Source organism: Temnothorax nylanderi, unplaced genomic scaffold (genome assembly GCF_030848795.1).
Source record: "Temnothorax nylanderi isolate EJ_2023f unplaced genomic scaffold, tnyl_v1.0 TNYL_tig0394_pilon, whole genome shotgun sequence".
Lineage (NCBI taxonomy): Eukaryota > Metazoa > Arthropoda > Insecta > Hymenoptera > Formicidae > Temnothorax > Temnothorax nylanderi.
In genome coordinates, this window is record NW_027249456.1 from 99,244 (window position 1) to 111,960 (window position 12,717).

Here is a 12,717-nt window from a genome sequence, read left to right on the forward strand (position 1 = left end):
TTGAGACATCCCAGCACACCACTGAGCACGCAACCTCCAACTGCCACACGCCTGGCGCGTGGATCTATCACCAGGCCCGAAGGGCGACGCCCGAGCGGAAGATCACACGAATCAGCGGAGATCGAATGTTCTCTCAATAATATCGCTAAAACTCCTCTCAAACTTTAATATCGCGATATATTAATATTAAGCAGAGCAGAGCCGCGACGGGGGTAACCCACGCGAGAGAGCCACCACGTGATTGCGCAGAAACCACCTGCACGCCGGATATCCTGCGGGCCACCAAGATCGACTACGAATAATCACGATGAAAGGCGAGCAGCGCGCAACGACGAGCCGAGCGCTTCCCCGTCACGTCATCGCCACGTGCGCGAACACGAGCGCGAGCATTTTAACACGCCTCGCGGTGAATAAATGAAAATGAGAAAGTCGCTTCGGGCACGAAACCGGACATCCTCGAGGCCCAGATACCGTCCCCGATAGTCACCGCTTCGGCAGTCACACACCACGTCAAATGGAACGACTCCTGTCCATCTCTGATCACGCACGCGACACGTGCATGACCAAACGCTACACGTCACAGCGGCACTGAGATCCCACGGTTCCAATCCAGAAAATACGCCCGAGAAATCCACACGACTCACTCGATCCACCCGGAGTGCACCTTAAACTCGTCCCCTCAGTCCAAAAATACACCTCTGTCCCGGAGGAGGCCACAGAAAGGCCCCTCGATCCTCCAAAGGTCCACTCTCTCAGAGCGATAAAGGCAGCAAGACGGAAGACTGCCGCGTGTCACACTCCGCACTTCAAAGTCTTATAAAGTCCCAAAAATAAGTCAGAACGACCAGAAATATACATAGATCGATGTAAAATCACGGCTGTAACAATCCTATAGCAGAATATTCCGAAAAACCTTCGATATTCCCACACTATTAATACACTCTATACGGAGCTCACGAGAACACGTCCGCTTTCGACCGCGCGCTCCGGCCGACCCTCATATATAAAAGAACCTTGCTAACCCAGAAGTTCCGAGTTTAATGAAACGTTGCGCACATGTATAAGCGAAAAACGTATACATATTTAGAAAAATTTTATTTAATGCTAAAAAATAAAAATATATCCTGTAAATTATCATATTTTTCTTGGTTTCATAATTACGTTACAGAACCATATTATATTTTATTAGATATACTATTTTTACTTTTTAGTATCAAAAAGCATATATATTTTAGTTAGCGCGATTTTGTGATAATCATACTTTCTTCAGAAAAAATTAATTTAAACAATAATATTGTAATATTTTTCTATTAATATTTTTGCTTAAAATTATTATATTTTTTAGTGATGTTAATTCTATCTTTGTATAGCAAAATTAAAAGCACATGTTGCTATTATTCTCCGAAAAAAAAACGCGCGCAATTATATTACCTATACTTTATTAATAATATCAACGTTTCGTAGATTGGTGGCCTTGAGGTTACATCACAGATATTCGGAGAGATATTTAATTTCTCGACAAATTTTTGGACCTGGTCACAATGCGACGGCGTTCTGGGGATGGGTTATCTCGCCTTATCTGCCTTTGAAGCGCCTTCTGTCTTCCAAAACATAATTGATCAACAAGTGGTGTCCCGACCAATTTTTGGCTTTTATCTAAATCGGTATGTATCTTTCCGTATGCCTCACGTGTGTTTAATACTATTTTTTAAATTACATACTTTGTCTTTCCATGCAATGTAAAATGCAAATGTATAAACAATGTAAAAAATATACAACCTATACAGAAATTACTCGGACGATTACATAGGCGGTGAACTGCTATTGGGTGACACCTATTCTTCCCGTTACGAGGGCGAGTTTACGTATGTGGATGTTACTCGCAAAGAATACTGGCAATTTAAAATAGATAAGTATGTAGTTTTTTTTTTCTAAATTATATGTATGTCAACTACGGTTCATATGTCAGCTAATTGGTAATGCTATCGCACTGTAGGGTTCAAATAAGAGATAACATCTTATGCGCGAACGGCTATCGAACCACCGTCGCGTACACGGGCACCTCACTGATATCTGGACCACTATTGGATATTGCAGTTATTTGGAGAGAGATCGGTGTTATTAATAAAATGGTAATAGATAAATAAGTAATAGATTATCCCTTTCTGCAATGGCCGTTATATCAACTACCTTAAATAAATTATTGAAATAAATTAATAAATGTTTGATATATTACGGATTATTAATATGGATTACTAACATTAATCTTCGTTTAAAGGTGAATTGCGACGAGATTTCTAATTTGCCCGATATCAATTTCGTCCTAGGCGGTAAGACGTTCAGACTCACTGGTGAAGATTACATTTTGAAGGTAAAGAATATTGTTACATAAAGGTTTAAATTGCTGTAGAATAGAAATATCATGCCATTTTTAATGTTTCATAGTACACAGCAGACGGTACGGTAACGTGCCTCATCGGCTTTGATCGTATTCAAACTGACGATAGTGAGCGGATTTTGGGCGCTGTATTTATTGGCCGATACTATACAGAGTTTGACATGGAGTACGACCGAGTGGGACTCGCCAAGGCAAAATAAATCTTGATTGCCTTCTCATGAAGTTATTATTAAATATTAGAAAATCTAAATGACATTAATCAACAAATAAGTCAAAGTTTTTTAGAATATCGATTTTCAAGTGCTTGTTATCCCATACAGCACAAAATATTTTCAAAAAATATGTCTAAATATTTCTATAAAAATATTGCAAGAAACATTTTAAAATGGTTTTAAAAATATTTTAAAATGGCTTAAAAATATTTTGTGATAACATTTTTAAAAATATTTTAAGAATCTTTTAGAAATATTTTTTAAAATGTTTTTCTTTACCATCCAGATAATATTTTCTTAAATATTTGAAATATATTTTTAAAATATTAATTTAAATCTACATATATATTGTTTTATAATCTTGTTCCAAAATATTTAAAAAATATTATTTTAAATTTTGTAAGTCCCCTCGCGGCGTGTTGCTTTCGCGCCGCGGTCGTTACCTTTGGCGCCGCCTAAGCAAAAGTTTTCTAAGTCCTCTCGCGGCGTATTGCTTTCGCGCCTCGGTCGTTACCTCCGGCGTCGCCCAAGCAAAAGTTTTTCAAATTCCCTCGCGGCGTGTTGCTTTTGCGTCACGGTCGTTCCTCCGGCGCCGCCCGAGCATTTCTAAGTCCCTTCGCGGCGTGTTACTTTTGCATCGCGGTCGTTACTTCCGGCGCCGCCCGAGCAAAAATTTTCTAAGTTCTCTCGCGGCGTGTGGCTTTCGCTGGGACAAATCGGTACAGCGTCCAAGTTCTGTCGGATTAAACTATAACATTTTTTTACAGCGAGAGCTATAATTTAGCAACCCATGTGCGAATGTCGGACTTCTGCCAGAGTTGTCCGCATGGCCCAGAAGTGGCACAATATTGGCTGCCAAGACTTGATGGGTGGTACTGCCCCAGTACGGATAAACCGCTAGATCAGTATTGTGCCAGTCTCGGTGACCAGTACCCCCATCCAACCATATTCTGTTCCGAGGCGAGTCTCGTCTCAGTACTGACCGTGTATAAGGCCAGAAATGATATTGATCTACGGCCGAGAGTCGGCTCAGTACTGGGCATGTATTGGGTCAACTTAGAAAATTTTCGCTCGGCGCCGGAGGTAACAACCGCGCGAAAGCAACACGCCGCGAGGGGACTTAGAAAACTTTTTGCTCGAGCGGCGCCGGAGGTAACGACCGCGTTCGTGCCTCTCGGTTACAAGTACCCCGAATTATGGTGTCATTTGTCTCGCTTCGCGTCAACGTGGCGTATCGTCGACCCCCGAGACCGGCTGCCGGATATTCCGTACGGTAATCGAATTCGCGTCGTCGTCGCTCTCAGCGGTCAAGTCCCGATGGCCAAGTCTCGATATTTTGCCTCCGGCGCCCGTAAGCGACCGTGCGTAAGATGGTGCGTCGCCGATCGCTCGGCCGGCCGGTTGGGTACTATAAGAGGTGCGGTGCGCTCGGCGAGCCGAGCGACACGAGCGATACGTATGGACGTGCAAACGCGTTTCGCTTGGTCCGTACAAATGTGTAAAACGTTTGTGGAATACGTACACGAAAGGAGCACGTACAACGAAGTCGATGCGGGGAGTATCATAGTCGATCGCCACGTCGTGTAACTTATACGAACACAGCATTGCCACGAGTCGGTGTCGAAAGACCGAATTGGACTTGGAGAAATTCTCGCTCGAGCAGCGCCGGAGGTAACTACCGCGGCACAAAAGCAACACGTTGCGAGTATGATATGGCAATCAGTGTTGTCCCCGTACTTCTGTGTCGGGCCAAAGTTGGCGCCAAGACTGGGACCCAGTTTATTTTCTGTAGATTAAAACATCAAAGATTCTATCTATGTATCATATAATAAATAAAAATAAGTGCAATCAAATTTTGTATTTTTTATTTTACAATATTTTTAAAATATTTTAAAAAAATTTTGCAAATTAATTTTAATTTCTTTTAGAAATATTTTAGGAATATTACAAAAATATTTTTGAAATATTTGTATGCCCTTTTAAACATATTTTATTTTTTGAAGCAATATTCTAAAAAAATTTTACAAATATTACTGAATATATTTATTTGCAATCTTTTAAAAATATTTTAAAAAATATTTTTCTGACATGATCTGGCGGACATAAAAACATTCTAAAAATATTTTTGTGAATTATTTTAATCTTCCTAAAAAATATTTTAAAAATATTTTAAAAATATTTTGTGCTGTATGGGATATTCATCACAAAAATGGAATGGTATTTGATTATATCGCCGCATAACTGTTATAATTATTAAGCAATAATTATTCAGCAATACTGTAGTTGATACAATCAATCCTTATATGAATTATTTGCACTTTAAAACACAGAGAGATTAGCTACTTTCTATGCATATACACTGTTGGAAAATTTGTGTTAAATATAATATAAATCACATGTCCCAAACGGTCCACTCAAATTTTTGTGTTAATTTGACATAATAAGGATGTGTTAAATGGTAACACCGATACTATGTTAAAATATTTCAATAGAAAGGAAATGTAATTCTGATCGTAATTTGAGGTTAATTATATGTGTACAATTAACATAACTTTTATGTTGAAGTTAAGGGGATCCTATAGTGGCAGTAGTTACCGACATTTTTTTATTTTAAGAAATCTTTGAATTGGCTTTACAGAATTGCAAAATCCTTTTACAGAATTAAAGTACGCACAAAAATCTAGTCCGCGACACACGATTTCATATCGGGAACGAAAAAAAATTAAAAATTTTACAAATTTGGGCACATACAGCTGTCATCTGACGACAATAACAAAAATACTGCAGTTTATATATATAAAATGACACCCAGGCGGACTAGGGACAACATGTAGAAACAATATTGTGTAAATAGAACTAAGATTCAACGCCTAGAAAAAAAGATTTTCTCTAATAAAATTGATAGGATAAGCAGTATTGCGTGTAGCGAGAGATGGCGCAGTAATCGAACAAGGACAGATGCCTCTTGTTAGACAAGGACAGATATAGATATATAACATAGAAAACAGGATTAGAAATGTTGACATTACCGACGTCGAGGAAGTTCGGCCTCCACTATAGGATCCCCGAGTCGAGGTCCATCGTCTAAGGACTAATGGCGAATTCGATTGGCGTGCACTCGCTCCGTTCCAGTGGCTAGTAACTTTTTGTTACTACGCGCACGTGCTCGGACTGCGTAGTTCTATACTGACCCGAGTGCGGTCACTTGCACTGATCTGGGAGCGTTCACTTGCACTGACCCAATGCAGTGCAACTAGTAACTTCTTCAATGCCTACATGAATGTTGCAACGTGCGACGTTCGTAACCTTGAAAACCATTTTCAACTTAACCTTTAACGGCTTTTAAACGACCGTTTTAACCGAGCTAATAAGTCGGCTGAAGTATATTATTTTATAATACGGTATAAAAACTTTTATTTACAAAAGTGAAACATTATAGGTATGTAAAATAAAGAGAAATATCTACAAGAGAGTTAAGATTTTTTTATATTGAGATCAATATTACTAGTTTATGACATCTTATAGCACCTTTATTGTATATTGTGTAATATATATTTTTGTATAATTACAACTTCAAATATGTTATACTTTATACTTTCTATTATTAGTTACAGATTTTCAAAGAAAAGCATGGCTGCTAGCAAAGATAAGGATCCATCCCTCAAAGATAAGAACGAATTAACAACTGCTTGGTGTGACGAAAGTACACGCTTATAAGTTGCTTTCCATTTACATCAAAACTCAGATAAATCTCACTTCTGTCTTTCTTCAACATGAATGTTGAAGAAAGACAGAAGTGAGATTTATCTGAGTTTTGATGTAAATGGAAAGCAACTATTATTAGATAAATATGAGCAATATTTACCTTTAATTGGGCCTATGAAACGATTTAAATGTAAAAAATCAATGTGGATACAAATATCTAATGATATCTTAACAGAACTAAACATTGCACGAAGCAGTACGCAATGTGAGAATCGTTACAAGACTATTTTGAAACGTAAAATGCAATCTGTAAGAAGCAATCAGCAATCAGGTGCGAAACGAACAAGAGTGGATTTTGAAGAAGAATTAAACAAGATAAAGGCAATAGATGACAGCTTGGAGCCTGAGGTAATGCAAGGTCCTGGGAAAATTATTGAAAAGCAACAAGAAAATATAGCAATGGATCGCAAAGTCACGAAGTCACAAAAGGCACCGAAAAAAATGTCTATAAGTGAGACTTTATTACGCATTCAGGAAGATAAAGAAAAGAAGAGAGAAAGAAGACATACAGAGAAATTGGATATATTACGTAGCTTTATGAAAATATTTCAAATGATACAATTGATTCAAATCGAGATTCAACAACAGACAATGATACAATTGATTTAAATCAAGATTCAAGTAGTGATTAGAAACAGCATACTTTTTTACACATTATACTTTATGTAATCTGAAAAAGTTATAAGTAGTTATACAATATTATCTTACTATTTTGTTCATTATATGATAACTAAAGACTGTTTCCTTATTAATATAATGCTAAAGACTGTTACGTAAAAACTAAAGACTAAAATACTAAAGACTATGATGGAATACTAAAGACTGTTTCTTTATATGTGATGTATTACTAAAGACTAAATACGTTATGTATTACTTAAGTTTTTTTATATAATGTAAAATGTTTTATGTAAAGAAATTTTTTAGTTTTTTTTACATTATTTGATAGTACAAAGTACTTTATGCTAATTTTGAAAGAAAAAAATATATTTATTTTATTAAAGTGCGTTAATAATATAAAAGAAACAATGTATGTATTAAAAAAGTATTATTTTCTTTAAAATATAAATTTAAGTATTTTAAGTTTATATAGTATCTATTAAGTAAAAGAATAAATTTTATTTTGTGTTCTGTAAAAAGTTTTATTTGTGCATACATGTTTATTTGTGTTACATTTTCACTAATTAAAAGCCAATAAATTACAAATAATGTCTCTTTTTACCTCACCTTCCATCCTATCGTTCGGATTCTGCTCATTATAAACCTGCCTCTCATTACATTCTACGTCTTCCTCAATATTATCTAAATGATCATTGTTCAAAATACACAAATTATGTAACACACAACATGAAATTATAAAATTAGCAGAACGTTTAACTGTGAGAAAATCTAGTTGCATTAACTGCCTGAATCTTTGTTTTAATAATGCAAACGCATTTTCTATCTTAACTCTTGTTTGAGAAAATTTAAAATTATAATTTCGTTGAAGGGCTGTAAGATTGCCGTAATCTCTGTACGGGGTTAATAAATATTTTTTTAAAGGATATGCCGCATCGCCTAATAAGTGATAATTTTCTGATATATTTTGTATTTCATTACTTAAAAATGATAATTGGAATATTCTTGCGTCATGTATTTTACTAGGAGGACCGGTAAAGACATCTAAAAATAATTTATTGGCATCACAAACTGCTTGTAATGTCAGAGATGGAAAATCATGTCTATTAACGTAAGTACTCTTAATTTTTTTAGCAGGCGTTCTAATTTTAATAAATGTTCCATCGATGCATCCGAGGACCCCAGGAAATCCACTTATCTGAAACAAAGTTATTTTATAAATGTTTAAACATATAACTTTTAAAACATATCTTTTAGCATATAATAACAATATTAATTACTTCTTCAAATTCACGAGCAACCTCTCTTTTTCTATCTTCTGTAGCAGGCATTTTTATTATATTTGGAGCAATATTAAGTAAAAATGTCATAACATTCGAAATGATAGCATGAAACGTAGATTCTGCTACATTAAATCTGGATGCAACGTCCCGTATCACGGATTTGTTTCCTGCAAACCTACAAATATAATATAAACATTACTATTACGTACCTATATATGCATTAACTACATGAGTATATATATATATATACTCATGTAGTTAATATACATATGTATATATGCGTGTGTATGTATATATATATATACTAGCTGGTTACCCGGGCTTCGCCCCGGAGGACATATGTAATAAGACACGCAAATAGTCTTTCTCTCTCTCTCTCTCTCTCTCTCTCTCTCTCTCTCTCTCTCTCTCTCTCTCTCTCTCTCTCTCTCTCTCTCTCTCTCTCTCTCTCTCTCTCTCTCTCTCTCTCTCTCTCTCTCTCTCTCTCTCTCTCTCCTCTCCCTCTCCCCTCTCTCTCCCTCTCCCCCTCTCTCCCTCTCTCTCTCTCCCTCTCTCCCTCTCTCTCCTTCTCTCTCTCTCTCTCTCTCTCTCTCTCTCTCTCTCTCTCTCTCTCTCTCTCTCTCTCTCCCTCTCTCTCTCCCTCTCTCTCTCCCTCTCTCTCTCCCTCTCTCTCTCTCTCTCTCCCTCTCTCTCTCCCTCTCTCTCTCCCTCTCTCCCTCTCTCTCTCTCTCTCTCTCTCCCTCTCTCTCTCTCCCTCTCTCTCTCTCTCTCCCTCTCTCTCTCCCTCTCTCTCTCTCTCCCTCTCTCTCTCTCTCTCCCTCTCTCTCCCTCTACCCCTACTTCATGTATAATTCTTTGAAATTCAATCAATTATTTCCCGAAAAATTAGAAAAATTAAAAAAACCGGTTTCAAGAAAATCGGTAACGAAAAACTATACACATAGTAGCACTCCCCGGAAAATTCTACCCCTATTTCATATACTTTTGATAAAAATTCGGTTCAGGGCTTTGGCCTGGGCGATATTAAAGAATCCGTGAAAACACGTTTTACTCCTTTTCACCCCGTTAGGGCTTGAATTTCTAAAAATCCTTTCTTAGTGGCACTCCCCGGAAAATTCTACCCCTATTTCATATACTTTTGGTAAAAATTCGGTTCAGGGGTTTGGGCTGGGCGTTGATGAGTGAGTGAGTCAGTCAGGACATCTTCCTTTATATATATAGATAATAACTATACACCATAAAAATGATAATAACTGAATATTACTGTTTATAGTACTGCGCCCACCATGTTCTTGCAATGTATTGAAAATTTCGGAATTTTCATACATATTGTGTAATTTATCAAATGTACTCCGTTGTAAACGAAAGTGTCGCTGAAACTTTAAGCAAAAGTTACTTTACATGTACATCTTACATTACAAATGTTTAAAATGTAAATTGAAATTACGTATGAAGAAACATACCTCTTTATCAGAATATTCATTGATAATATCTATCATATTCCGAACTTTTGGAATTTGCTGTCGCATTTCATGTTGCATTATTAATGCCATCATTTCCTCGTCACTAGAACTGCTTGAACTGTTTAACAGTTCATCTATGAGCAATAGTTCAGCTGCCATTTTTTTCTTTATATTTATCCTTTGTGTGTAGCCTTGTTTTATCCTTTGTATTTATATCCTTTAATTGTATTTAACCTTTAATTGTATTTAACCTTTAATTGTATATAACCTTTAATTGTATTTAACCTTTAATTGTATTTAACCTTTAATTGTATTTATCCGTATCTATTCTTTGTATTTATCCTTTAATTGTATTTATCTTGTATTTATCCTTCGTACATATCCTTTTTACCCATTCTCTATTTCACTCTCTTTTAACAAAAAAATATTTCTACATTCGCACTGAACCGCACTGATAAATTTGTCAGTGCAGTTCAGTGCCTTCCACACTAGTGCAGTGGACCTCAACCGAACGTACAAGTAGCACTGGACTATGGTAGTGCAGTTCAATCGAACACGTTTTCACTAGCACATGTTTTCAGTGCACTGTCAACCGAACACATGTAGATTCTGAACCAGTGGAGGGCAAGCCAACCGAACACTAAATACTGACAGAGGGCGCACTCAGTGCGCACTAGTGCGCACTAGTGCTTCCAATCGAATTCGCCATATATAAGACAGCGTGGCGATTTGACACGTCCTCTGTTCAAGCTCGCTATCCTCGTCGGATTCGCTGGCCCAGGAGGACCGTCGGTTGTGTCATATCTCACCATCGCTGTCCCCGGGACAGCGTCCTGGTCCTGACACGCCGTCATCGAGAACCTCCGTCACCTCGTAAAACAGACAGATAATGGGTAAGGGCGAATCGAGAAAAAAGTATATTTCGTAATAAATCGATGAATAAATATTTTATGAGAGAGAAACCAATAAAATTAAAATTAATTCACGAACTTTTTTTGCAAAATTATTTGATCGCCGACCTCGGGAACACTCCTGCCTACACTACTGCCTGGAGTTTAAGAGGCTCTCGCCTACCGAGTCGGCGCCCGATTGGCAAGTATCTCGTCGTCCTAGCGCGCTCGATGCAATATGCAGCAAGAACAAATGCGAGAAATGTACGAGGCCGAATAATGCCTTTTAAAATGGTGTAAATTGAGAGAGTGTCGGAGAAGTCATCTCATGAAAGATTCGGTAAATTTAAGAATAAGGTAAATTTAAGAACAGCGTCGTCGATCGTCGTCGTCGTCGTCGTCGTCGCCGCCGCTTTTTGGAACAGTTTTATCGTTTGTTCCAACGACGCCACGAGTTCACCGTCGTCGTCGTTGGGACATATTTTTCCACGCATCTTCACGGTGACGTGATCTCGCAGGGGATATCTGAACAGTACGTACGATTCACGACTGTGCAGACTTCGACATTCCATGCTGCGTATGCGTCTTCTAAACTCACAATCCTCGAACAGCAGCTTGACGAAATCGTATTCGAGCTGCGCGATCGACGCGTCCGGTGCCAATTTGAACGCAAACGTCTCGCTGGTGTAGCGTTCGCGCGGCTCGTATTATCGGCGATTCGTCGCGCGAATCAAGTCTTCGGGTGAAATGTTCGTGAAAGTCACCACCGCAACGTCGTTCGCTTCGGAGTAGCTCATTTTGAAATATTTGCCGGCGCTCACCGAAATCGCGCTCACTGTCCCGTCCTTCGATCGACCGTGTTCTCGCAGAAGCGTTCTCGCGAATTAAAACGTCGCATTGGACCTACCGCTATGCGCGACTCTCGCGTAAAATCGTCCGATTTCGCTGTACCCGAGCCGTAGGACGTTTTCGCCCTCAAACCTCGCTGTCTCAAGCGCGCTTGGAAACTCGTCGTACTCGTACAAAACGTTCGTCTTCGACGACAGATCAGACAGAGTGTTCCAATCGAGCGTTCCGCGTTCCGTCAGCGAGTGCAACTTTTCGGCGATCTTTCCGTACAAATAACGATTGCACACGCGATAAAGTGCAAATTTAGGTTTGCGCAAATCGCGTTGTAGTGATCCCTGATGCAACGCTTCGACATAAACGGATACATATCGGATCATTCGTCGGGACCTATTCGTTCGGCACCGTTCGCGATGAGCTCGTCCAGAAAGTACACGAGTTGACCGGAATGATATCGTCGATCAGATCGTCCAATGACTCTCGTCGGAGATCCAGCGACATATCGCTGCGCGGCGATCCGTGCGATGCTTTTAATTGGAAAAAAAAAAACAGGCGTCGACGAGGAGCGCAACGTCCAAACGACGACCGCGACGATCGTTAGCGCGAAGACCGTCCGATAATCGAGCTCTACCTCCACGATGAACCGTAACTCCAGCAAAGTCGTCGTACGATGTCAACATGCGTTAAATTCGTTAAATCACCACGGTCGTCGGACGAATTCAATCTCTACGTCGTAGAGAGGAACGCGTTCTTCCTCTCAATATGAATTAATCCATTACGTTTGAAAAGTAACTCATTACCGTAATTCGTTACTCATTGAAAAAGTAACTCATCGTTATCGTATATAACTCGTTATTCTAATTGAAAGAAGTAACTCGTTACCGTTACTCGTTACTCATTAAAAGAAGTAACTCATTGTTACCATAACTCGTTATTCGCATTGAGAAGAGTAACTTGTTACCGTTAATCGTTACTCATTGAAAGAAGTAACCTATCGTTACCGTAACTCGTTATTTTCGTTGAAAAAAGTAACTCGTTACCGTTACTCATTACCTATTATAAAAAGTAACTTGTTATCGTTATTGTTATTCAAAAAGTGATGAGCCGTTACAAGTTTCATAAAATTTTAATATATTTAAACATTAAAAAATAAAATTTAAAAATAGAAAAAAAAAATAATAATTTAAAATAATAATTTAAAAAATAGAATTTTATGTGACGATAATTTTGTGACCTAAAAAAATT

The 12,717-nt window shown here is 38.2% G+C and overlaps 2 protein-coding genes and 2 long non-coding RNA genes across 4 annotated transcripts; 2 read left to right on the plus strand and 2 right to left on the minus strand.

The window, feature by feature from the left end:
• Positions 1 to 1,560: 1,560 nt before the first annotated feature.
• On the plus strand, positions 1,561 to 2,731 carry LOC139782187 (lysosomal aspartic protease-like). Its single transcript, XM_071721154.1, has 4 exons — positions 1,561 to 1,664; positions 1,788 to 1,913; positions 2,269 to 2,371; positions 2,446 to 2,731. Exons 1-4 carry the CDS (start codon positions 1,561 to 1,563, stop codon positions 2,596 to 2,598), a joined length of 486 nt encoding a protein of 161 aa, XP_071577255.1. The 3' UTR covers positions 2,599 to 2,731.
• Positions 2,732 to 5,900: 3,169 nt separating this feature from the next.
• Positions 5,901 to 7,188, plus strand: LOC139782189 (uncharacterized). The gene is made up of 2 exons (XR_011720808.1): positions 5,901 to 6,049; positions 6,219 to 7,188. It is a non-coding gene; the product is annotated as an uncharacterized lncRNA (long non-coding RNA).
• A 300-nt stretch (positions 7,189 to 7,488) lies between these two features.
• Positions 7,489 to 8,470, minus strand: LOC139782188 (putative nuclease HARBI1). Its single transcript, XM_071721156.1, has 2 exons — positions 8,271 to 8,470; positions 7,489 to 8,188 (listed from the first exon to the last, which is right to left on the minus strand). Exons 1-2 carry the CDS (start codon positions 8,358 to 8,360, stop codon positions 7,553 to 7,555), a joined length of 726 nt encoding a protein of 241 aa, XP_071577257.1. The 5' UTR covers positions 8,361 to 8,470; the 3' UTR covers positions 7,489 to 7,552.
• Positions 8,471 to 9,463: 993 nt separating this feature from the next.
• LOC139782190 (uncharacterized) lies at positions 9,464 to 10,362 on the minus strand. The gene is made up of 3 exons (XR_011720809.1): positions 10,005 to 10,362; positions 9,737 to 9,970; positions 9,464 to 9,652 (listed from the first exon to the last, which is right to left on the minus strand). It is a non-coding gene; the product is annotated as an uncharacterized lncRNA (long non-coding RNA).
• Between the last annotated feature and the right edge of the window lie 2,355 nt (positions 10,363 to 12,717).